General features: G+C 48.8%; 1 protein-coding gene and 2 long non-coding RNA genes across 11 annotated transcripts; 2 read left to right on the forward strand and 1 right to left on the reverse strand.

The window, feature by feature from the left end:
• Positions 1–237: 237 nt before the first annotated feature.
• Positions 238–23,259, forward strand: Pced1b (PC-esterase domain containing 1B). Of its 9 annotated transcripts, none has more exons than XM_076556679.1 (4): positions 238–373; positions 11,022–11,212; positions 11,379–11,474; positions 21,592–23,259. In XM_076556679.1, exons 3-4 carry the CDS (start codon positions 11,407–11,409, stop codon positions 22,952–22,954), a joined length of 1,431 nt encoding a protein of 476 aa, XP_076412794.1. In that variant the 5' UTR covers positions 238–373; positions 11,022–11,212; positions 11,379–11,406; the 3' UTR covers positions 22,955–23,259. The 9 variants fall into 9 exon arrangements, with proteins under 9 accessions (XP_076412794.1, XP_006974402.1, XP_015848702.1 ...); XM_076556681.1 differs by lacking the exon at positions 238–373 and adding an exon at positions 904–1,347; XM_006974340.4 differs by lacking the exon at positions 11,379–11,474.
• Positions 8,875–13,549, reverse strand: LOC143269815 (uncharacterized). The gene is made up of 2 exons (XR_013046575.1): positions 13,470–13,549; positions 8,875–9,261 (listed from the first exon to the last, which is right to left on the reverse strand). It is a non-coding gene; the product is annotated as an uncharacterized LOC143269815 (long non-coding RNA).
• On the forward strand, positions 14,604–21,125 carry LOC143269816 (uncharacterized). Its single transcript, XR_013046576.1, has 2 exons — positions 14,604–16,125; positions 16,156–21,125. It is a non-coding gene; the product is annotated as an uncharacterized LOC143269816 (long non-coding RNA).
• Positions 23,260–23,524: the final 265 nt, after the last annotated feature.

Below are 23,524 nucleotides of genomic sequence, written 5' to 3' on the forward strand. Positions count from 1 at the left end.
GTGGGTTAGTTTAGGCCCCTGGCCCAGATGTGTAGGACAGACGGGTTCTGATCTGTATTGGCATGGCTAGCCTCTTGGCTTGGCTGAGATGAACTGGGGAGCTGGCATCCGGGTTCGTCCTGTGGCCCAGAGAAGAGCCAAGTGTGCACCTTATGAACTCCACCAAAGAGGAAGCCCCAGCCAGTGCCCGGCTGCGCCACCTACCCGCACTGAAGGAAGTGCTGACTCTCTCCACAGGGCCAGGATGACCGGGCAATGAGAACCCAGGGGAGCTCCTCACCACCTTCTTTCCTCCGGCCTCCTCCCTTCCTCTTCCCGTCTCTGCGCCCAGCGATGGAGGGACTGGATCATAGGATCTTCCCTGTGCAGACAGGTAAGTATGCCTCCCTCCCCCAGCACGCACACACGGGGCACTGTCACCACCCACCCTGCAGGGCTCAGGCCTGTGATACCCGCTCAGCACACTCCCAGAACCTGCGTCGGCGTCTCTTCCCATTCAGGGCCATCATCAGCGCCCGCTCTCATTTTCGCTCACACACATCATCATCGCGCGGGCCAGGGTTGCAGGGTTTTCTGAGGCTACTTCCTCCTAAAACATCCCGTCTGTGGTCAATCAGACTCCGCAGATGACAGTTTCTCCTTCTGACTTGGCTGGCTAACAAGGCTCTCTAAGCCCCCAGGGTTTGGTAGGGTTCCTCCAGGAATGTGATCAGAAGAAAGCCTTAAATAAATGAAGTGCAAGTTTCCCCAAGATCCCGAGTCTGTGAGTCCACCATTCCCTCTCGGATTTCTAACCCCCCCTGGCCCTGGTGGTGATAAACCGGAAACCAGCGCACTCACTGGCGGCAGCCTCTCTTCCTCTCCAAATCAAAAGTCAAAACAGCCTCTGGTCTTTGCTGCAGTGCCCCGGTGTTTGTAGCAGTCACCCTGTGGGCATGGCATAGGTGTGGTTCAGTTTCCTGCTAAGTGCCAGGGTAGGCCAGGCGGGAGGTGGGTTCACCTGGCCTCGCAGTTTGAGGCACACGGCGACCCTCTGAGGACGTCTTTTCCTCCATGGACACTCTTCCTAGTCTGTAGGTGGCACCAAAGGTAACGTGGATGGAAGATGTCTGTGTGCAAAAGAGGCTCTCAGGAAATGGCAGCAGCCGCAGTTGTGGAAGCTGTAAACCAGAATTGGGCCTAGAGTATTCGGAAGTACGATTGTGGCCTAAAAGCATAGGAAGGTCCTGTGGGCTGAGACCTGCGGGCTCCTCGGAGGGGCGGCTCCCTGGTTGCTAATCATCCCGAGGAAGGCAGGAAGGCTGAGGTCTTCAGATACGCCCTCGGCCTGGGAAGGACAGTGACATGGTAAGATCTGCCTCTCAAAACACAGGCTGGAGCTTAAGGACTGAGAAGGAGGGAAAGTCGGGGGCAAAGTGATGCCTGGTGTGAACTGAGGTCGAGGCGGTGGCCGGCAGAGTGGACTGGCCAGGGGAGCTTGTCACAGATCTCCCCTGCTTGTGCTGGGTAACTGGATTTCTGATCGGAGACGGTCCGGGGGTGCTGTGACCTCAGAACCAGGAAATAAGATCATTCGTTCAGAATGTATTTTAAATCGGCTCCTTGTAGAGCCACAGAGTTTATGAGAACCATTTCTTTGTCTTTCACTGTGCTTGTCATGCGTTTTAAAACGCTGGTGCCAAGCACTGTGCCAGGAGAGAGGCCCCTGAGGGACATTTACCTGGTAGAAGAAAGGAAGAATGGCATGCACCAAAGAACACCGAGCTCTCTCCTTCCTGAATAAATCAGCTCCTTGTCCCAGAATTTAGCTGTGACTAGCATTTGAAAATGCTGGAGCCTTCCCTATAGAAAGGAAGCGTTTCCAGACTCCACTGATTCTGACGATGGCTGTATCAGTGATCCCACTGTGTAGCATTAGTAAGTTAAGACTTAGCATTTTGGTTTTGGGAAAAACAAGGTTGCCACTGTTAGAGTTTATTAAGAATGCCACTTAAAAGCACTATTTTTTTTTTTTAATAACCAGACTTCTTTTTTTTGTTGTTGGTTTTTCAAGACAGGGTTTCTCTGTGTAGCTTTGGAGCCTTTCCTGGAACTCACTCTGTAGCCCAGGCTGGCCTCCCAAGTGCTGGGATTAAAGGCGTACGCCACCACTGCCTGACAATATTCAGACTTTTTTTTGGAGACAGGGTTTCTCTGTGTAGTTTTGTGCCTTTCCTGGAACTCACTCTGTAGCCTAGGCTGGCCTCCAACTCATGGAGATCCACCTGCCTCCCGAGTGCTGGGATGAAAGAAGGTGTGTGCCACCACCATCCAGCTGATTTTGAGTTTTAGACACAGCGTCTCAATTTGTAGCTCTAGATTACCTGGGACCCACTATGTAGATTACCTGGGACCAGGCTGGCCTTGATCTCCTGCCTGCCTGCCTCTATCTCCCGGGTGCTGGGATCAAAGGCATGCACCCCATCTCCACCCCAGCCCTACCCCTGCCCCTGACTAGGATAAAGATTCAAAATTGGTGCTAGTGTGGACTGAGTGAGAGAGGTCATGGTAACCAAGGAACGGCTAAGTTACTTGGGAACAGAAAGCATGTCACAGGTAGTGTATGAGAGCTATTAGCATAGGGCATATGGAGAACGACATGCGTGCGGCTGTGGGGTGAGGGTCGGGGGAAGAGGGAATGGCGTGTGTAGATTCAGACTTGCAGAAGGGAAGAAGAACGGTATGGCGCCACATACAAATGGACCTCTCTCCACTGTGCATCTGGAAATGGTCAAGTTGAGGAAGGAGCGGGGGTGAACACAGACACTGGAATCAGAACACACTGAGTGGCTTGGAGCCTCCTAACCTTATTGACAGGAGGCGAGGGACACATTTCCAATATACTATAAGGCCTCTGTTCTCATGCAGTGTTTAATTATCCTTCCTGAAAAGACTTACAAGCTTTAAAAAAAAAATGACCTGTGACTGTAGGACCATGCAGCCAGCCCCAGGAAGCCTACTGCAAGGTCCAGGCTCCCTGCTGAGCCTGACTGGGACGGGAAAGGCTGTTCAGTGTCCCAAGCTTCAAGACAGCCTGTGTCACCCTTGTCCACCTGCAGCTGAGTCCGTTCCTACAGGATGCTCTCAGGACAGCCCAGAGCTGTGTTCATCACACAGGGTACCTGCCAGCATTTGCATTTTACCTGTGGCTAATTATTATTATTATTATTATTATTATTATTATTATTATTATTATTATATTTTATTTTTTTGGGTTTTTTGAGACAGGGTTTCTCTGTGTAGCTTTGCGCCTTTCCTGGAACTCACTCTGTAGCCCAGGCTGGCCTCAAACTCATAGAGATCTGCTTGCCTCTGCCTCCCGAGTGCTGGGATTAAAGGCGTGCGCCACCACCGCCCGGCCAATGGCTAATTATTTAAAGTATTATTTTCTATACGATTAAGGTATAGATATACATACATTGTTTGGATACTACACTCTCTGTGTACTAGAGCCAGACACCAGAGGGAGAAGGTGTCCTGAGACACCAAGGAAAGAGACTGCTAGGTCCAGATGGTACAAATGGCATTTTGTTAGAGACTTAGGGGCAGAGGATGTTTTGGGTAGCCCCAAGGCAAGAGGATCCTGCCCTCTAAAACAGGAGGGAGGGACCTCCGTGCTGAGCCAGACAAAGGTGGGTGTGGTCAACAGGAATGTACTATCCTTTCTCAAAATATCAGTTAAAAACCAATCAGCATCAGTGGCTGGCACACCATGCTTGACTGACTGTCCTAATAACTTTGTTTGTTATAGAGCTTGGAATATCTGCCAGGACTTCCCAGTAGGCAAACTGAGCCAAGATGGCTGTAGTCACGTTGAGCTGCACCACCCTGCACCACCCTCCATGCCCACACACACGCCCCACCCCCACACATGCCCCATCCCCCACACATGCCCCACCCCCACACAGCCCCACCCCCCACATGCCCCACCCCCACACATGCCCCATCCCCCACCACGCACATACCATTTTCCTAGAGTAAATTGAGAACCCTGCTGCTCAATCCACACATTTCATATTTGACACTGGAAATGGGTCCACAGGAGTCAAGCATCCAAAGTCACATGACTCATGAGACCCTTCTCACTTCCAGCCTGCAAAGCCCATGCTCTGAACCAGGAAGCCATGCTGGAGCAAAATGCAGACTTTGCATAAAACCAAGATTCCAAGACTGCATATAGACAGATTCAGGGCGAATCCAAGCAGTAGGGTCTTGGGTCTCTCAGTTCATCAATTTCCTAAGTCCCTACTTAGCAACACCAAAGAAAAGTTGACATACACTGGTTTAGCACAGAATTTAGTTGTTACTAAGCTGAACTCATGAGAAATTTTAACTCAGATCTCAAATTTGGTTTATTTATGTATAGACAAGGTTCTTGCTTACTGTGTAGTCATGACCAGGTTAGAACTCATGATCTTTTGATCTCAGTCTCCAAGTACTAGGATTATAGGCGTTGAACACCACATCTGGCTTCAAAAGTCTTCTGTTTTCCAAGAAAGATTTATTTGCTGGGTGGTGAGTGGTACACCACCTTAATCCCAGCACCCAGGAGGCAGAGGCAGGCGGATCCCTGTGAGTTCAAGGCCAACCTGGTCTACAGAGTGAGTTCCAGGACAGCCAGGGCTCCACTGTGAAACACTGTCTCAAAAAACAAAGAATTTTATTATTAGTATGTGCATGCATTTGTGTGTGTGTGTGTGTGTGTGTGTGTGTGTGTGTGTGTGAGAGAGAGAGAGAGAGAGAGAGAGAGAGAGAGAGAGAGAGAGAGAGAGAGAGAGAGAGAGAGAAAGAGAGCGCATGTGCACGAGGCAGCCGAGACATAGGATTCCCTTGAAGCTGGAGTTGTGAGATGCCCCGTGAGAGTGCTGGGAACCAGACTCTGATCCTAAGAGCAGTGCACAAGCTTAACCACTGAGCCATCATCTTGCCAGTCCTCTCAAAATTCTTTTATTGTTTTGGTTTTCCCTAGGTAGACCAGGCTAGCCCCAAACTCATGGTGACCCTCCTTCCTCAGCCCTCGATTCTGGCATTGCAGACCCAGTGTGCTACCAGGTTAGGTCTAAATGGAAAGGAAGGTTTGTTTTGCAGTATGAGGATTGAACCCAGGACCCCATGCATGCTGGGCAAACATTCTACACCTGAGCCACAGCCCCAGCCCCTCACAAGTCTTCATATACTACTAGAGGACACAGATTACTCATTATTCAGATGTACTTTTGTGAGGCACAGTCTATACATGTAGGTTTGGCTGGCCTGAAACTCATTATATAGACCAGGCTGGCCTCAAACTTTCAGTAATCCTCCTGCCTCTGCTTCTCAGTGCTGAGGTTGTTACAGACATTTGATTATTCGTATGTACTTAAAAGTACAAATTGCAAACTCTTTGAAGAGACATGACTAAAACCATGTAGGTTACTATATTCAACACAAGCAAAGAAAAAAATTTGACTTGCTAAATTTGGCCATCACTTAAAGGTAGCCGAGCATAGGTCTGAATGCAAACACTTGTTAGCAGAAGTAAATGCATCTATATGTAAACATTGAATGGGCTGATTTCTGGTCCACTCACAGCACTCCATTCCTCAAAGAGAAGAAAAAAACAACTGTTCCTTCCAATAGAGAAGGTGGGTGAAGCAGATAAGTTCCAGTTATTCTGTGACTGGAACTAATAAAGGGTTGTTGATACTCAAGAAACATTGGGCTGGGTGCAGAATGATTGCCAAACATGTGTGAGGCTGTAGGTTCCATATCCAACACTAGCAAAAAGGAGGGAGAAAAGCACATTATTTTTGCCCTTACATTAAAATATGTCCCACTATGTGATTCAAGTAATTAATTAATTATTGTTTTTCTGTGCTTGGATTCAGGTTAACCATGACTTTAAGTAAAGTATGAATTTGTAACATAATTCTACATTAATGGAACCCAAAAAGCAGAGCCCCTCAGCTGGAAAGGTGGCTCAGAAGTTAAGAATGCATACTGCTGTGGCAGAAAACCTGAGTTGGGTTCCCAGCACCCACGCATGCCATGCCGCTCACAACCACCTGTAGCTCCAGCTCCAGGGGATCCGATGCTGTCTTCCGGCCTCCATAGGCACTGCACTCATGTGCAAAAACCCGTACCCATACACACATGCATACACATTAATAATAATAATCCTTTAAAATCCCCGCAGAGGCAGGTGGATCTCCAAAAGTCTGATGCCAGCCTGATCTACATATGGAATATGGCAAGCTAGAGCTACATAGTGAGACTTTGTCTCAAAACTAACTAACTAACTAACTAAATAAATAAATAAATAAAATAAAATAAAAAAACTCATAAATGGCTGGGTGTAGAAATGCACTCTAATCCCAACACTCAAGAGGCAGAGGCAGGTGAATACAGTGAGTTCAAGGCCTGCTCTATACCTGCACCCACCTTGCTGAGGCAGACCAGAGAAAAACCAAAGAACACAGCCAACAGACTTAGTGAGTGGTCCCTTCTTGTTGCTTGGCAGATACAGCCAGTCTCCCCTACCCGGGAGGAGTGTTCTAATACCACCTTCCGGTCCCCTCATTTGTGGTGGCCTAGATGTGTTCCTCTCCTAGGCCGACCCCTTGACAAAGTGTGATATTCTGCCCCTTTACAAAGGCAAGGACCTGGCTGTAGTGAGTTTCCCCAACATCTCTGTACATCATCCCCATTTACTGGGTTGTTCCCACAAGCATACAAGGCCATGGGAGTAACTTACCAACTCAAAGAAAGAAAGAATGAAGAGACGATCCGTGGTGAACAGCATGGAGATCTTTTATTGTACCCTTATGGACACACTGTCTGGGTTCACTTTCTCGTTCAGTCCTTGCATTCACATAGTAATTATTGATGCCACCATTTTACAAATGAAATAGTAGATTCAGAAGGATTCAGTGACCACCAAGGTCACGGAACCATATGTGACTCCAGCAGGTTTCACAGTCTCTTGGCCCCAAAGCCAGATGATCTCAAGTTCATATATTCCACGCCATCCTAGCTTTGCCCTCCATCCACACCACCGGTGGATGTGAAGTCAGCAAATCACTGTGAGTGTATGTTTCAGGGCTCCACACGGAAGAACACAGGCCCTAGACCAACGAGAGTCTCTGGACTGGGTTTCCACAGGATAGCTGCTTCTGCCTCTTGCTCCAGGCTCTCACTTGTCTGAATGGCTCTACCACTGAACAATATCGTCAGCCCAGTAATAGGTTGGGTTTTTTGTGTGTGTTTGGTTATTTGGTTTTTTTTCAGTAGCATTTCAATTATTCGAACATTTGGAACAATCTGAATGATTGGTTTTACCAAAGGAATTTTGCAGTTTAGCATCTGTTCAGTTTGGCCCTCATCTATCAGGGAGAGGGGTCAGTGGAACCAGGACAGTCATGTGCTATACCCTGAAGAGTTCCTTTGACCCTTAGGGACCTACACTTAGGCAAACCCAGGATTTTTTCACTTTGCCACAGAAAAGAATTTCAAGACAAGATGGCCTGAAATAGAGTTGAAATTTATTAAAAGACTTTTTGTTTGTTTTCTTCGAGACAGGGTTTCTCTATGGAGCCCTGACTGCCCTGGAACTCACTCTGTAGACCAGGCTAGCCTTGAACTCACAGAGATTCGCCTGCCTCTGCCTCCTGAGTGCTGAGATTAAGGTCGTGTACCACCACTGCCTGGCAAAAGACGTTTTTAAATGTGGATCTTTAGCATGGGATTAATGCAAGAGATCTTAAGGGAAGAATAAGATATACCCAAGTGTGGGTATAGACTTCTCAAGGGAATCACTCTCGATGGTTTTGCTAGTTTTATTTTACTGTTTTATGTATATAAGTGGTTTTGCTTGCATATATGTATATGTACCATGTGCATGCCTGGTGCCCTTGAAGGTCAGAAGAATGTGTCAGATCCTCTGGAACTGGAGTTACAGATGGTTGTGAGCCAGCATGTGGGTGCTGAGAATCAAACCCAGTTCTCTGCAACAGCAACAAGTGCCCTCAACCGCTGAGCCACCTCTAAGCCCACCCGATTGTTTGACTGTATTCATCTCTATGTGTTCATGTGGGTTGTGTGTGTGTGTGTGTGTGTGTGTGTGTGTAGTGTGGAATCTGAGGGTCAGCATTGAGTATTTTCTTTTCCTCAGTCTCTGCCCATCTAGATAGATCTTCTTTCACTGACCCTGAGCTGACTGTTCGGCTGGCTGACCAGAGATCCCCACATCACCCCCATCTCTGCCTCCTGGCCCCGCCAGGCCCGGTGCTGAGAGCTGAACTCGGGTCCTCATATCTGTACAGCAGGCACTTTACCAACCCAGCCACATGCCCAGCACCTTCACTGTCTTTAAGTGACTGTGTTTATGGTCCGTGGTTTTCTATGTCGCATTGCTCGGCTTCAAGGTAGAGAATTTCCTTTTGTAAACAGAATCGTAAGGTATATGATATTGTTCAGATTTAGGAATGAGAGTGAGGTTTTACATACATTAACTCCAGGTCATAGATCCTTTTAACTGTATATAACAACGTTTGTTTATCGTCTTCAACATACCTGTCTGTGATGCCTCAGGAAAACACATATTGTCTCTGCACACAACTTTGCCTTTATTGGTGGCCCCAAGTTTCCTGACTGTCAGCAGGATAACTGTTGCTATACGGAATCCCTTCAGCTATGGAATATCTGTATAGAATGTTTCCTATAGAATAAGTAGTCGTGGGATTTGGGAACACTGAGACTCACTGCAGAGTCTTATGCAGCTCGCGCTCACTTCAGACTCCTTAGGGAGTCAAGAATGACCCTGGATTTCCGATCCTCTTACCTGCAGCTCCCTATTGCTGGGATTCCACGCAGTTTATTGGGGGGAAACAGAAGCTAGGGCTTCATGCACAGTAGGCAAGCGCTCTACCAAGTGAGCCACACCCCAGCCCTCCTGTCCCCTTTGGAGAACTAAACAACGTCATTGAAATACGGTTAACACGGGCAGTGCGCCCCGCCTGGCAACAAGGACGACCAGTGTGCAGTTGGAAGGGCTCCATCAGGTGACAAGGCATTGAAGGTCTGCAGAGTTTCAGTTTCACCATCTGCCAAGTGCGGATGACAGAGCCGCTTTAGCCAGGAAAGGAGAGGCGTGGGAGGAAGTGCGTTTCAGGTTGACTAGGCTCTGGAGCGCTCCAATAGGGCCAGAGCAGCTGTTGACATGGGTTGACATGGTTGACATGGAGGCTGAAAGCAAGAAAATCAGTCGCTCTCAGGCACCCGCCTTTGAAATAGGAAGCGTGTAAACATGATGACCATTTGCATCTCCTCCTCCTCCTCCTGTTCTCTGGGCTCCTGATTACAGAAAACCTGGAACCCTCCCCAGTTCCTCCTCACAGTGCACAGATGTGCTGACACTCAGGTCTTGGAAACATTTGAAACTCGTGTACGGAACCCAGGTCAGGGCAGAGAGGCCTTCTGGTTACATAATACACTGTTCTGAATCTTAGAACACTCAGGTTATGAGTTGGGTTCCAGACCGAAGTCCTGTCTGGAGACACGGTAATGATTACATTACGGTTCATTAAAACCTAGAAGACAATTTGGCCAAGATGAAAAAATAATAATAATAATTTAGGCATGATGAGAACAATGCAGAATGTGTGTAATTAAATTTCAAGGTACACGTGGGGCAGTTGACATAAAATATTTTCCAGAAAACAACAAAGAAGTCACTTTGTAGAGCAACTTACCTATTACGTAGTAGTGAGAAATAAAACTCGAAGCAAAGCATAGAGGGTGTGGGCGGAGGGACTGTCCTGGAATCTTTGGTTGTTTGGGCTTGAGACAGGTTCTCTCCCTCTATAGCCCAAGCTGGCCTGGGCTTTTGGAACAATCCTCCTGCCTCTGCCCTCCTGAGTGCTGGGACTGTAAGCATGTGCCACCACCTTGGCGGAATTCATGGCGGAATCTGCTTTGTTCCTTACTTTATACTGTTTATGGTAACAGACGCTGGAAACTGGGGCCTTAGCTCAGAGGTAGAGGGCGGAGCCTGAGTTACACACACACACACACACACACACACACACACACACACACACTCTCTCTCTCTCTCTCTCTCTCTCTCTCTCTCTCTCTCTCTCTCTCTCTAATGCACTACTCTGAAGTGTTTAAAGCGCCTACTAAAAGTTCACTATTTTCAGAAAAAAAAAAGCTTTTTTTTTTAAAGAGTTTCTCCTCCCAGTCTTTTCTGATTCATTTCCTCCTTCTTTCAACTCGGTATTTGGTAGGGGAGGTGAGAGCCCCTCCCCCAAATGAGATCACTCCAGCCAGGACCCAAGGCCAGCCAGCGGCTTATCAGTTGAATCAGGGCCCTTGTCTTTCTAACCAGTTGACAGTTTCCAGTGGGAGTCTGGGAGAGGAGGTAGCAGGGCCTCGTGCTGGCTCCGACCTTTACCTCATTTACCTGGAGCTGCCGTCCCAGGGTCCCAGGGCTGGCTTCTTCCGGGCAGCCTCGGGCCCATATTCCTACTCCTAACCGTGGAGGCCCCCCCCCACAGGGCTGTACGCAGATCAGGACGGAAGCTGGGAGGCTGGGTTGTAAACAGAGCCCCCCCTATTCACACACACACACACACACACACACACACACACACACACACACACACACACACACACACGAGATCCTTGGCTACTAAACAAGAGAAAGGAAAGGGAGAAATCTCTCTTACCGCCGCCCCCCCCCATCTCTTTCTTCAATCCCTCCCCCCTACTTCTAATACTTTCCACCACACCTGAATAATAAAAGCCGAGGAACTGAACCGTTAAAAAACAGGAAGGGTCAAGATATAGTTACATTCAAATTACTGAGAAAGGCAAAATGCAAACAAATTCAGAGCCAGATTTCCACTTCATGTTTCATCTACATTGATGGTACAGTCTTAAACCACGGCCATTCCCCCTCCTAAAGCAAGAAAGCAAATGCTGTATCCTGTCATTTGCCCCAGAGGCCACCGGAAATGGCATCACCTCCCCAGACACGGGCTTGTGAAAGTTCCAGCACCCAGCGTTGAACTTCTTTCCCTGGAAGACAGAGTCTGGGCCATTCTGATCTTCAGCCAGGAAAGGACTCTATCTAGGGAAGAGATCTGGAGTCCACAGAGAGACGTAGACAGAAAGTCACCAGGGGTTTCAATGAGTAAGTACCTCCCAGCTCTCTTGCTTTCTTTTGCTAATGGGTCTCTTGTAGCCCAGGATGTCTTCCAACTCCCTATGTAGCTGAGAAAGACCCTGAGAGATGACAGGGCTCTGCTTCCCATTTTCTTTTAAATATAGATTTAAATTTTCTGACTGTCTTTTCTCAGATCCCTACTGTTACAAGTCACTGGGCAGATGGGGGATGGGACTCCAGCCACCGGACTTGGTGGCACCAAAGGACGAGCTGCTAGTGGTCTAGACTGGTAAACAATTAAATTTCTTTCTTTCTTTCTTTTTTAAAAAAAGGTGCAAGGAAACAGCCAATTCAGTGTTGAAGGAAAGAGGATGTACAGAGTCTATTTATTGTCTGTGCAATCTTGTCTGTGGTGGTTGACCACAAAGGCCTGGCATTCCAGCCCTGCTTTTCATAAGCCTGTGACGGCAGGAGACTCAGTCCATCTTTCCACCTTGATTTTTGAATAATGTGTAAATGAATAAAATGAAGAATACCTATTCCGTAAGTTTCTTAAGAGGAGCACATGGATGAGCAAGTAAAACACTTAAATAGCACCCCGAGAGTTTAAGTAAGGTTACCCAGTTGGTGTTGTGAAACAGTTGGTTAAGTACTTCACTGCAAATAATAATAGTTATGATAAAGCTAGCTAACATCCTGAGTGGTGGAAATGGAACCAGATAAACTCCAACCCTGTTTTGCTTCCTCGTGGAAAATGTCAAGTTGTGTACAAAATAGTTTTTCCAGCGGAGAATAACAAGGAGGAAATGGCATGCAAATTTTTCTTTCTAGATAATTTTACTTCCTTCTTTTCATTTCAGCCAATATGTATAGCTGGAGTTAAAAGCTTTGGGTTCTGAAACCCTGTTTCTATCCCCCAAGAAAGAAAACCTACCTATGCCCCAAGTTTATCTAATCCCTCAGAAGTTGCCCTCAATGCCAGGCCGGTTCTGGCTTTTGCTAGCTGAGCAACCTTGGGCGATTTTGCGTAACCTCTTCAGGCCTCTGTTGATTTCTGTCAGCAGAGGTAACTAAAGACTGGGCTGTGAGAATCCAACAGGCCAGCCAGCAGGGTGAGTGCCCCTCGAATGTCCCCTGGAAAGAGGCAAAAGTGAGGGTGCACCTTGGAAGACACTGAGACCCGAGGACGAGGACTCCAGGAACGGTTGGGCCCTGGAGGCAGGAGGCGCTTGTGTCTGAGGGGAGCCTGGGTGACAGGGCCTGTTACCTCCCATAGCAGACCAAGCGGTAAGGAGCGGGGCCCTTGGAGGAAGGCGAGGCCTGTCTGAAGGCCAAGCAGGAATTTCTGACAAAATTGACTTCCAGTCAATGAGTAGATCTTAAGAAACAGATCCCAGCAGGGGGCGGGGCGCACGCCTTTCGTCCCAGTACTCGAGAGGCAGAGGCAGGCAGATCTCGGTGACTTTGAGGCTACAAAGCGAGTTCCAGGACAGGCAAGGCTACCCAGAGAAACCCTGTCTCGAAAAAGAAAAAGAAAAAAAAAACAGATTCCGTGATCTCACACCCACACCCACAAATGGGGAGGGGGGTTTGTGGAAAATGAAAAAAAAAATTAGCCATGCAAACTAAACTAAAACAGAAGTAAAAGTGGACAGTGCTCGACTTCGGAAAACGTTGCTGAATCCTAAAGTATATTTTCAATATACATGTGTATCTACCTTACATATATAACAATGGAATGTATAACTAATCTGCTATATTCTATATGATATATGATTAACATTAAAATACAATTAGCTTGCCTCTGCCTCCCAAGTGCTGGGATTAAAGGTGTGCGCCACCCCTGCCCACCTGGTCTACAGAGTGAGTTCCAGGAAGGGCGCAACGCTACACAGAGAAACCCTGTCTCGAAAAACAAAAACAAAATTCAATTTGCTACATAAATGTAAGGTAGATACACACATTTGCCTAACATGCACCAGACCCTGGCTTGGATCCACCACGACCCCCCCCCACCTCCCCCAAATCACGCCCCCCCCCCCAAAAAAAAAGTAGGAATAAATAGTAATAGTTGAGCTGAGCTCCATTCAGGCTATCATTTTAAGGATTTTTCATGTTTCAAGAATGGTGACAACAGCCATTTATGAAAACTAAAAACAAAGACGAAGCTTTTTGGATGGGATGTATTTCCAGTCATATGTCCAACCCAGTTTTCGTCCAGAACTGAAGCTCTGGACACACGTTAGAGCGGGTTGCCTTCGTCCCAGGCCACACCAATATTTACCTTGAGGAAGACTGTCCAAAGGTCGGGAGGGAGGGAATGGTCTTAGGAATTGTCACAATTTGGTGTGAGGAGAAAGAACCCTGGAGAAGTTGGAGGGCTATTGTTATTCCTCCCTTCCCCCACTGAAGAACTTTACCCACCTGAATGCCTGGAGCTGAGGAGCCACCGGGGGTGGGGTGGGGTGGAGAAGGGGTTATTTATAAAGTGGCAGCATCTTGCTAGCCATCAACTATTTACGAAATCACTAGTCACTCACTAGGCTTCCCGCCCCTCCAGGCCACAATGCCCGAGGCTGGGAGAGTGCAGATCTGGCCGGGATCTCCAGCTGATCTTACCCTAGGGCCGAATCCCGGGCCCTCCCACTCGGCCTGGTGGCTTTATTGCCTCAATTCTGAGTCATCTGCATACAAATAGTATTGATAAGGTGATGGGTGGTCCTTTGTCTTCCTCCTCCTCCTCCTCCTCCTCCTCCTGGGTCTAGGGAAGAGAAGCCATTTACAATCTGGCTCGGACCACGGGCAAAAGCCAGAACCAGGTTCTCTAGAGCAGAATAGGGACTCGCTCCAAGGCTTGGGGGTGACTGGAGCCCAGGTGGAAGGGAGGCTGGAGAACTGCAGAGGGGGGCCTTGAGAAAGACGGCCTTTGGAGGGAACCCCTGGGAGAGGACAGGACCCAGCAGGGCCGGGGCTCCGGTGGGCGCCGCAGAAGTGCGGCCAGCGGCCGCTGCGAAGGTCAAGAGTCGGCCTTTGAAAGGAAGCCAAGAAGCCAGTGGTGACTTACTGACAAATGTCTTCGGGTTTGATGCGACTGGAAGCCAAGTTAAAGCCCGAGGAGGAGTGAGTGGGAGGAGAGGACCGGACACAGGCTGTGCAAAGAGCGCTTTAAAAAAATGTGGCCTTGAAGGCCGGGCAGTAGGACAGACAGGCCGGGAGGTGGAGCCAACGAAGTTACCCCCTTTTTTTTTTTTTTTTTTTTTTTGAAGCAGGGAGAAATTAGGAGGGTGGGAGCTAACCTTAGGACTAGTGACTGGAAGGCAGAAGGCAGGGTTAGTCCACTCAGGGGAGATAGCTTGAGGATGTAGAAAGCTCCCGGCGCGACTTGGCTGTTGGCCTTCTTCCCCAGAAGGAGGTAGGTGTGGTGTCTGCCTTTGCACTCGGTGGGAAGGGGGACCTCGGGGTCGCGGGATCGGGGGCTTCGGGTCCTAGGGCCGTTTGCTCTGGAGTGGGGCCAGTTTGCCCTGTGGGAGCTTAAAGGGGGCCCGGTGTCCTGCAGGCGTGACTAGGCCTTTGAGACGCCGGGTCTCCTCTTATCCTCGCAGTGGGGAAACCGAGGCTCGGAGAGATGGGCCTCCAGCCTGAGACCACTATGGCACTGTTTCTTTGAGGTGGAAGCCAGGTTGCCGGCTCAGGACATTTTTCCTAACCCTGTTAGACAGATCATAGGTGCGGTTGAAATAACGACTCGAGGTGGTAATGCTAGAAATGTGCAAAGCTGTATGCGATTGAAATCAAACTTTTATGAACTGTTTAAAAAGATCCAAATGGGAACCTGGTGGTGGTGATGGCGGTGGTGGCGCACGCCTTTAATCCCAGCGCTTGGGAGACAGAGGCAGGCGGATCTCTGTGAGTTCGAGGCCAGCCTGGTCTACAAAGTGAGTTCCAGGACAGCCAATGGCCCAAAGGTTATCTTTTCACTTTAAAAAGTGTCTGCATTGCTAGTATTAAGGACCTCCACTTCGTTCTTACATTCACGCCTTGCGTTTCTTTCTATAGCCCATCAGATTTAGATTAGACTGTTCATGTGGGGAAACATGATGCTTTAAGAGTTTTTTAAGCCTGTAACTTTTCAGACTCACGGTCTTTGGAATTCTTTCCATTGATGTTTGCGGTTGAATGTTGGTGGGGAGGGACGATACAGACCCGCCCCCAGTGTGTCCACCTCAACTCATGCTTAAGCCGGGCTGGTCGTCACCGACACCGGGAACCCCCGTAGAAGGCTGGCCAGGCATCACTGCGCATGTCACAGGTGTCAGCCAAGTTAACTATGCTGAGTGACAGCTGTCAAGGCCCCGACACACCCTGGAAACGACATTTTTCCTCGTTAGGCTGCAGGGCTGAGACCTATGGAGCCAGGTGATACCACCTGGCCCGGGAGGCTGAGATGGGTTTCCCTGTGGCTACCGGGCCGCGGTGTCTTTGCGTTGCTACTTACCACAGTATTTCACAATAATTATATCTATCTGGTGTGGCCCTAGAGCCTTCTTAAACATATTGCTCCTCCCACTTTTGGTGTTGTGGAGAGCAGATACTAGCTTACTTAACCCAAATCAAGAGTCCGTGGCGAGTCCTCAGTGCCGAGTTCAGAATCCAGTGGCAGGCCCTCCTTCAGAGCCGGTGGTTGGTAGGCCCCGTCCAGTCTAGTGTGGGCCCATTGCAGGCCATATAATTTTTGACAGATTTAGTTCAACTCAGAAAACTAAACAGTTACCAAAAACATAAAGTCAAAAGGTGAGCTCATGAGAAATAATTTTCTTGTCTGTACACGCAATGCCTTAAAATTGAAGGAGAGCTTGGAAAAGTAAAAAAATAATGGTTTGCTCTGGGCATGTTTATGTTTAATCTCAGTGCTCGGGATGCAGAGGCAGGCAGGTCTTCATGTTCAAGGCCAGCACGGTCTGTATATCAAGTTCCAAATCAACCAGGCTATGTAGTTTGACTCTGTCTCAAAACAAAATAGAGCTGGGTGGTGGTGGCCCACGCCTTTGATCCCAGCTTTGATTTGGGAGGCAGAGGCTGGTGATCTCTGTGAGTTCGAGGCCAGCCTGGTCTACAGAGTGAGTTCCAGGACAGACTCCAAAGCCACACAGAGAAACCCTGTCTTGAAAAAAGCCAAAAAAAAAAAAAAAAAAAAAAAAAAAAGATAGATAGAATCCCTCACTGCCTTTAAAGGGAAAGGAGCTGTTTATAGTCCTCATGCAATGGTCCAGTGGGTATGTAGTCAGATGCATGAAACTATTAAACTAGTTACAAGTTTTACCTGCTGGAAATCGAAGCAGCATCCTAATTGTCAGGCCTGTCTTTATGTTCTAAGGCATCTCTGTCGCACCTCCAGAGCCACTGGCCTAGTCCCTTGTCATTCGTCCAAAAACTGACCTAATTACTACACAACATTGATTAATGAAAAAGAAATGATCTGGGTTTGTTTGGGGATGGCTATAAAGTAACAGTCAAAGATTTATAATTCATGCCTCGTGAAGCTACTGAAAAATTAATTGTCCCCAAATGGGGAAAAACACAAGCAGATTGCTTGAAAGTCATTTTTTAAAAATAGCGGTCGCCATTATTAATGCATATTTCTCCCACCACTTCAGAGGCCCAGATCTTGCAGCTGAACAGATTTGGGGAATCTCGGAACTTTTTTAAGCGTGGCATTGTAGGCCTTGTGCTCCTCTGCCTCCACCCTGGCTCCTCATACAGCCTTGGGCACTTCTGCGCACATCCCCTTGCGGGGCCAGCCCCCTCTTATCTGTCCTTGGCAGCCTCTGCTTATCTCTCCCCTGGAGGGAAGAGACCAACTCAACTCATTTTGAGTTTTCTTTTTGAGCAATCCGGCATTGGCGCCTTGTGCGGGGATTACAGGTGTTTGCCGCCGCCATGCCAGCTTAGACTGCTCTTTTTTTTGTACCAGGTTTTGGAGCACAACAGTTGACCCACTCTGTTCCCTCCTGATGAAATGAGTCCATCAGATAGCTTCCAAAACTAATAAGGGAGCTTATTGCTCTCGCCTGGCTACATTCCAGTCCCTTTTTTTTGTTTCAGTTTTATAAATAAAAACCCGGAACTGGAAGTTGCTGGCCTTTAGTTGTCTGAGAAGATTCAGTCTTTCTACCTTGTTCTCTCAGTCCCCTAAAAATGTCACTTAGGTTTGGGCATGTCTTGGGTGACCTCCTAGCACAGTCAACCCTTTCCCATGGGGACCAGGCAGAGGGTGTCTGACTTTGTCCATCTGGTTGTTGAGCGCCCCCCCACCCCACCCCCTTGTTTTGGCTTCAGCTACCTACTGGAATGCTCTTCCCCTCCCTTTCTCCTCGATGCTATCAGTACCTTCCCCCTGGAGGACAATGGCGAATTCTTGCAGGCAGTTTTGCTTGACTTAGAGCCAGGTGGTGGGTGCGTGGGGGGCAGCATGTGGTCCAAGGTTCCCTGGTTGAAATACTGGGAACCACACCTTCCCACGGGGAAGTCACAGTCTGTAGCATTTTGTTTTTTGTTTTTTACTGGGTTATGCTAATACCTGGTTTAACATTTGTGTCTTTTGGCTTGAGATTGAGCGATGAGATGTGGTACATTCATTCCCTCCACCCCTACCCCCAAGAACTCACAACCCCGGTTGCAGAGTAGATAGTTGCCTATGAATAAAGCGAGTAAACCTTAGCTCCATTGTTTCTGTAACCTTTTCTATAAGTTAGGAATGGGGAGAACTCTTAAGTAGGCCACCTTAAAGTGGCATCCGAGAGCTGATCCATAAACAGCATTATATTGAAAACCCTCCCCTTTCATCTCCTTTGGTTTTTGTGGAACCCCCATGACAGATGAACAGTTTTCTCCCCCTTTTCGGATGGCTAAACTGGTGTTCTGTAGCTTGCTCACTGAGAATCACTAACCCATACTAGTACTTAAGAGCTCGGCAGGCATTGTTCTAAGTTCTTTACATTTGGGCTGGAGAGTTGGCCCGGGTGGAGAGCACTGTTGCTCAGACCCCAGCAGCAGCCACATCTGGCTGCTCACAAACTGCCCTGATCTCCAGCTGCAGGGACTCTTGACACTCTCTACTGGCCCCCGGGAGTGCCTACCTACCTACATACGAGCATAAACAGAGTATCTGAGCACTCTGCACTCTATCCCTTCGTCAAATTGACATGAGTACTGTAGTCCTATTTCACAGAGAGGCTAAGTAACTTAGCTGCAAAGAGCTGGCAAGCAGCGCCAGGGTCCCGCCCCACTACTGTGGATCCAAAGCAGTGTTCTTCTCTAGCACTTTCTTCTTGTTTTGTCCCAAGCTGGCCTTGAACCCCTGGTCCTCCTTGTCTGCCATGCTGTATGGTATTACGGGCTTGAACCACCACACCTGAGACTTTATTATGACAGTTATCAGTGAGGTCCTCCCTTCCCTCTCCTTTTATTTTTATTTTTTTCTTCTTTTAATATTTTGAAACAGGGTCTTAACTATGTAGACCAGGCAGGCCTAGAACTTAATGGTGATTCTCCTGCCTCTGCCTCCCAAGTGTTAGCATTATAGTCCTATACTACCAAGCCTAGTTTATTAGTGTTTCTAAGATCAGAGGACAAATACTGTTTAACTCATGTTCTCTCTCTTCCTCCCTCCCTACTCCCCCTTTAAAAAAAAAAAAAAGATTTATTTATTATGTATACAGTATTCTACCTACATGCATGCTTGCAGGCCAGAAGAGGGCACCAGATCTCATTACAGGTGGTTGTGAGCCACCATGTGGTTGCTGGGAATTGAACTCAGGACCTCTGGAAGAGCAGCCAGTACTCTTAACCGCTGAGCCACCTCTCCAGCCCCCTACTCCCTCTTTGAGACAATGTCTCACATATACCAGACTGGCCTCGAACTCACTAAGTAATCATAGATGACCTTCCTACCTCTGCCTGCCAAGTGCTGAGGTTGCAGTTTGTGCCCCGCCCCCCAGGTTCTGTGGTGGTGGGGTGCCAGGTGAGCTCTGGAAGAGCCCCAGCCTCATCTCCAGCCCTGCCCATTCTTATGGTGTTACCTTGTTGTGTCACGATGATGGGCTACTGTTGTTGAACTTTTTTTTCCCCTTTTGGTTTTGTTGAGACTGGGTTTCACTGTGTGTAGCCTTAGCTGTCCCCAGAACCCATTAAGTAGCCCAGGCTGGCCTCTAACTCATAGATATCCACCTGCCTCTCTCCCGAGCGATGGGATTAAAGGGGTGCCCTCTCCCTATGAAACTTCTCTTCTGGTAGCGATATTTTGCCTGTTCTGTAGTACAGCCTTAACTTTTTTTTTTTGTTTTTGTTTTGTTTTGGTTTTTCGAGACAGGGTTTCTCTGTATAGCTTTGCACCTTTCCTGGAACTCACTCTGTAGACCAGGCTGTCCTCAAACTCAGCCTTGAATGCACAGAGATCCGCCTGGCTCTGCCTCCCAGAGTGCTGGGATTAAAGGCGTGTGCCACCACCGCCCGGCCTCAGCCTTAACATTTTGTTAGCTGGGCCTGGTCCAGCACTCTGGCAAGTAGAGGCAAACTGATCTCTGAGTTCTTCAAGGTCAGCTTGAGCTACATCGTGAATTCTAGGACAGTTAGGGCTCCATAGTGAGACACCCATTTCCAAAAAAAGTTCCAGATGTAGTGCTTTTAACACCAGCACTCAGAGGCTAAGATGGAATGATCAGGAGTTTGAGGCCAGCACAGAATATACCTTTTCTCAAAAAATAACGATTTAGCAGTCAGTAGTGGTGCACACCTTTAATTTTTTAATCCCAGCACTCAGGAGGCAGAGGCAGATGGATCTCTGGGAGTTCAAGGCCAGCCTGGTCTACAGAGCAAGTTCCAGGACAGCCAGAGAAATACTGTCTCAAAAAAAAAAAAAAAAAGGAAAGAAAGAAAGAAATGAAAATGATTTACAATTTAGTGCCTGTTATCCACCCGTTCCTATGTTTACAGTGTACATTACCTTAGAGCTCTCGAGTCATGGTGGATTTCACTGGCTTTCACATGGCTAACATGGCTTCTATGCCCCTGGCTGATTATAGTTAGAAAGTAGTATTGAAATGTGATCCTACCCGCTAATGGTCCCAGGAGATGCATCCTAAGGGCAGGATCCCACAACATAGCCATGACTGGCCAGGCTGGCCTTTAACTCCCAGAGATCCTCCTGCCTCCTCCTCTGCCGCCCTGGGATTGAAAGGCCTGTGCCACCACCGCCCGGCTTTAACTTGAGATTTTGAAGATGAGCTCCACACCTGTCAGAATTCATCCAAAGTGTTGGGAAAGGCAAAGCCTTTTCTCTACTTCTCCTTAGCGCAGCCCCTGGGGACATGCACACTGACCAAGAGACAGATTGGCAGGAGAATGGCAAAGCGGTTTTGATATTTACATGCAAAGAAAGCCATGGAAGAAAAGTGAAACAGTGTAGGTCATTAGAATATTTCCTATGGTTGTAAGTGCAAAGGACAGAACCTAGAGCTTTCTACAAGTGAGGACTCTATCTCCAGAACCCTTTTTATTTTATTTTATTTATTTGTTGTTGTTGTTTGAGACAGGGTTTCTACTGTCCTGGATCTCGCTCTGTAGACCAGGCTGGCCTCGAACTCACAGAGATCTGCCTGGCTCTGCCTCCCGAGTGCTGGGATCAAAGGCGTGCGCCACCACCTCCTGGCTTTTTTTTTTTTTAAGGATGTGGGTGGCATTTGGGGGTGGGGTATATACGCACGCATGCACAAACACGCCCACGCACTCCCAAGTGTGGAGACCGGAGGTCAGTGATGCGGACCTTCCTCTTTTTTTTTTTTAAGAAAACATGTAATATTTGTCTTTCTGGGTCTGAGGCATTTATTTCTTCCTCTTGTTATTTATTCTCTGCCTCCCACCCCCACCCCCACCCCCACGCACATTTATTTCTTCATTGAGACAAGCTTTCCCTACGTAGCGTTGGCTGGTCTGCAACTGGCTAGGCCCAGCTAGCCTTTTGAACTCACAGAGTTCTGCCTGCGCCGGCCTCCTAAATCCTGGTGTTAAAGGCAGCCACCGCCCAGGCCCAGCCGCCCACCTTATTTTTGGAGAGCGGTTCTCTTAACTGAACCTAAAGCCTGCCGTTTTGGCTAGGCTAGCTGCCGGGTAAACCTGGGGTCTGCTTGTCTGTGATGGGGATTTAAGCATAGATCTGTTAGAGCCTTCACCCTCTCAACCATCTCCCCAGCCAGATCAAGGAGGGTCTGCTCCTGCCCTCTTCCCCACCCACCCCCTCCTCTCAGCCCTCAGCGGCGGCGGCAGCTCCCCAAACGACTTCCCCTATCTTTCTTAAGCTTGCTGCTCTGCCTAAGGGTGAGCCCCTCCCAGCGCTCTCTCTTCTGTTTTAGCAGTTCCCAGACCCAGCTTGTGCAAAAGAGGGAGCTAAGAGGCGCGACGCAGGGCATCATGGTTCGCCTGTTGGCCTCAGAAGTCCAGCAGCTGCTACACAACAAGTATGTGGTCGTCCTTGGGGACTCTGTGCATAGGGCGGTGTACAAGGACCTGGTGCTCCTGCTGCAGAAGGATTGCCTGCTCAGTTACAAGCAGCTCAGAATGAAGGGGGAGCTGACCTTTGAAAAGGACCAGCTGATGAAGGGAGGCGAGCTGGATACGCTGCACAATCGCACCGACTACCGCGAGGTGCGCGAGTTCTGCTCCGACCACCACCTGGTGCGCTTCTACTTCCTCACGCGCGTCTATTCCGAGTACATGGAGAGCGTCCTAGAGGAGCTGCAATCGGGCACGCATGCCCCGGACGTGATCATTATGAACTCTTGCCTCTGGGACGTCTCCAGGTACGGGCGGAATTCCTTGAGTAGCTATAGGCAGAATCTGGAGAGCCTGTTTGGGCGCATGGACCAGGTGCTGCCCAAGTCGTGCCTGCTAGTGTGGAACACCGCCATGCCCTTGGGTGACAAGATCAAGGCGGCCTTCCTCCCTCAGAAGTGTAAGGGCCAGGCTCGGATCTCGGTAGCCACCCTGAAAAAAAGAGTGAGGCAGGCCAACTTGTACAGCCATGCAGAGGCAACCAAGCGCTGCTTCGACGTGCTGGACTTAAATTTCCACTTCCGGCAAGCCAAGAAGCACCTGCAGGGAGATGGTGTGCACTGGAATGAACATGCACACCGCAAACTCACCTACATGCTGCTGGCCCACATGGCCGATGCCTGGGGTGTGGAGTTGCCCCACCGAGACCCATGGGAGATTGATCCTGTGGACTGGGAAAGTGCAGGCCCAGGCCCGGTAGAAGAATGGCAGCCCCAGGCCAATAGAGGGCCTCAGGCCTTTGCCCCGCCCCCACCTGGGCCTTTCCCCAGGCCACGCCCCCTATTCCCTCCCCCTGGCATGCCCGTAAGGCCCCCACCCCTACTAGCATGTCCACTGCCCCCACCTCAGGTGACACCCCCGTTACCCCCATATCCCCAAGATTCCTATTTCTCCTCAGACCATATTTTCCAGACGGATGAATTCTATATTCATTCAGAGGACCCCTCGCCCCCCCACCCAGGATATGCCTTTGAGGGTGACTTTAGTTTTCATCCCCAGCCACCCATGCCCAACTACCGCCCACCCTGTTACCAGCGCCCGGCCCCCGGGGCGCATAGGGGTTTCCAAAGGCGTTTAGCTCAGGGCCCCTATATGCCCTGGAGAGGCCGGCCCAGGCGACCACAAAGACATGGCCCAGGCTATGTAGATTCAAGGCCTCAATAGTCTGACTTGAACCCCATCACCTCTGGATGGGGCTGTGTGATAACTGACCTTCCCTGTTCGTTGTCCCAGTCTACACACACTGACCTTGCTAACGTACGCCCAGCGAGTCCGTCTTGGACTTCTCTTTGTTCACTGCTGTTAGAAACAGGGGCAGGGAAGAGCCAAGTGGCCCGCCCCTGTTGCCTGTGGAGGTCTCTTTCCCCGCGAGTGACCAAGCAAGCATTCTTACTACCTCCCCCCCTCGCTATTCTTGTTTGTTGCCTTTTTGTAAAAATAAAGTTGAAGTTCAGAAATTGTTTCCAAAAGTGGTTCTGCCTGTTATGTGTGCATGCGTGTCTGGGTTTTAATGGCGGCCTCTCCTTGCAGTTAAAACCAGTAGCTCTTAGAGCAAAGACCGTATGTCCTTAATGAGTGGTTTTTTGACGGCCTTTTATTTAGTAAACTATTCAGAACAGCTTAAAGGAATTCCGAGAGTCCCTGTAAAAGGATCGGAGTCCTCACAAGGAAGCGGCAGAATTGGAACTTTCTGTGTGATTCGATGTTCTCAAAGAATCCTTGAATTTTAGAACT

Source organism: Peromyscus maniculatus, chromosome 20, assembly GCF_049852395.1.
Source record: "Peromyscus maniculatus bairdii isolate BWxNUB_F1_BW_parent chromosome 20, HU_Pman_BW_mat_3.1, whole genome shotgun sequence".
Taxonomy (NCBI): domain Eukaryota; kingdom Metazoa; phylum Chordata; class Mammalia; order Rodentia; family Cricetidae; genus Peromyscus; species Peromyscus maniculatus.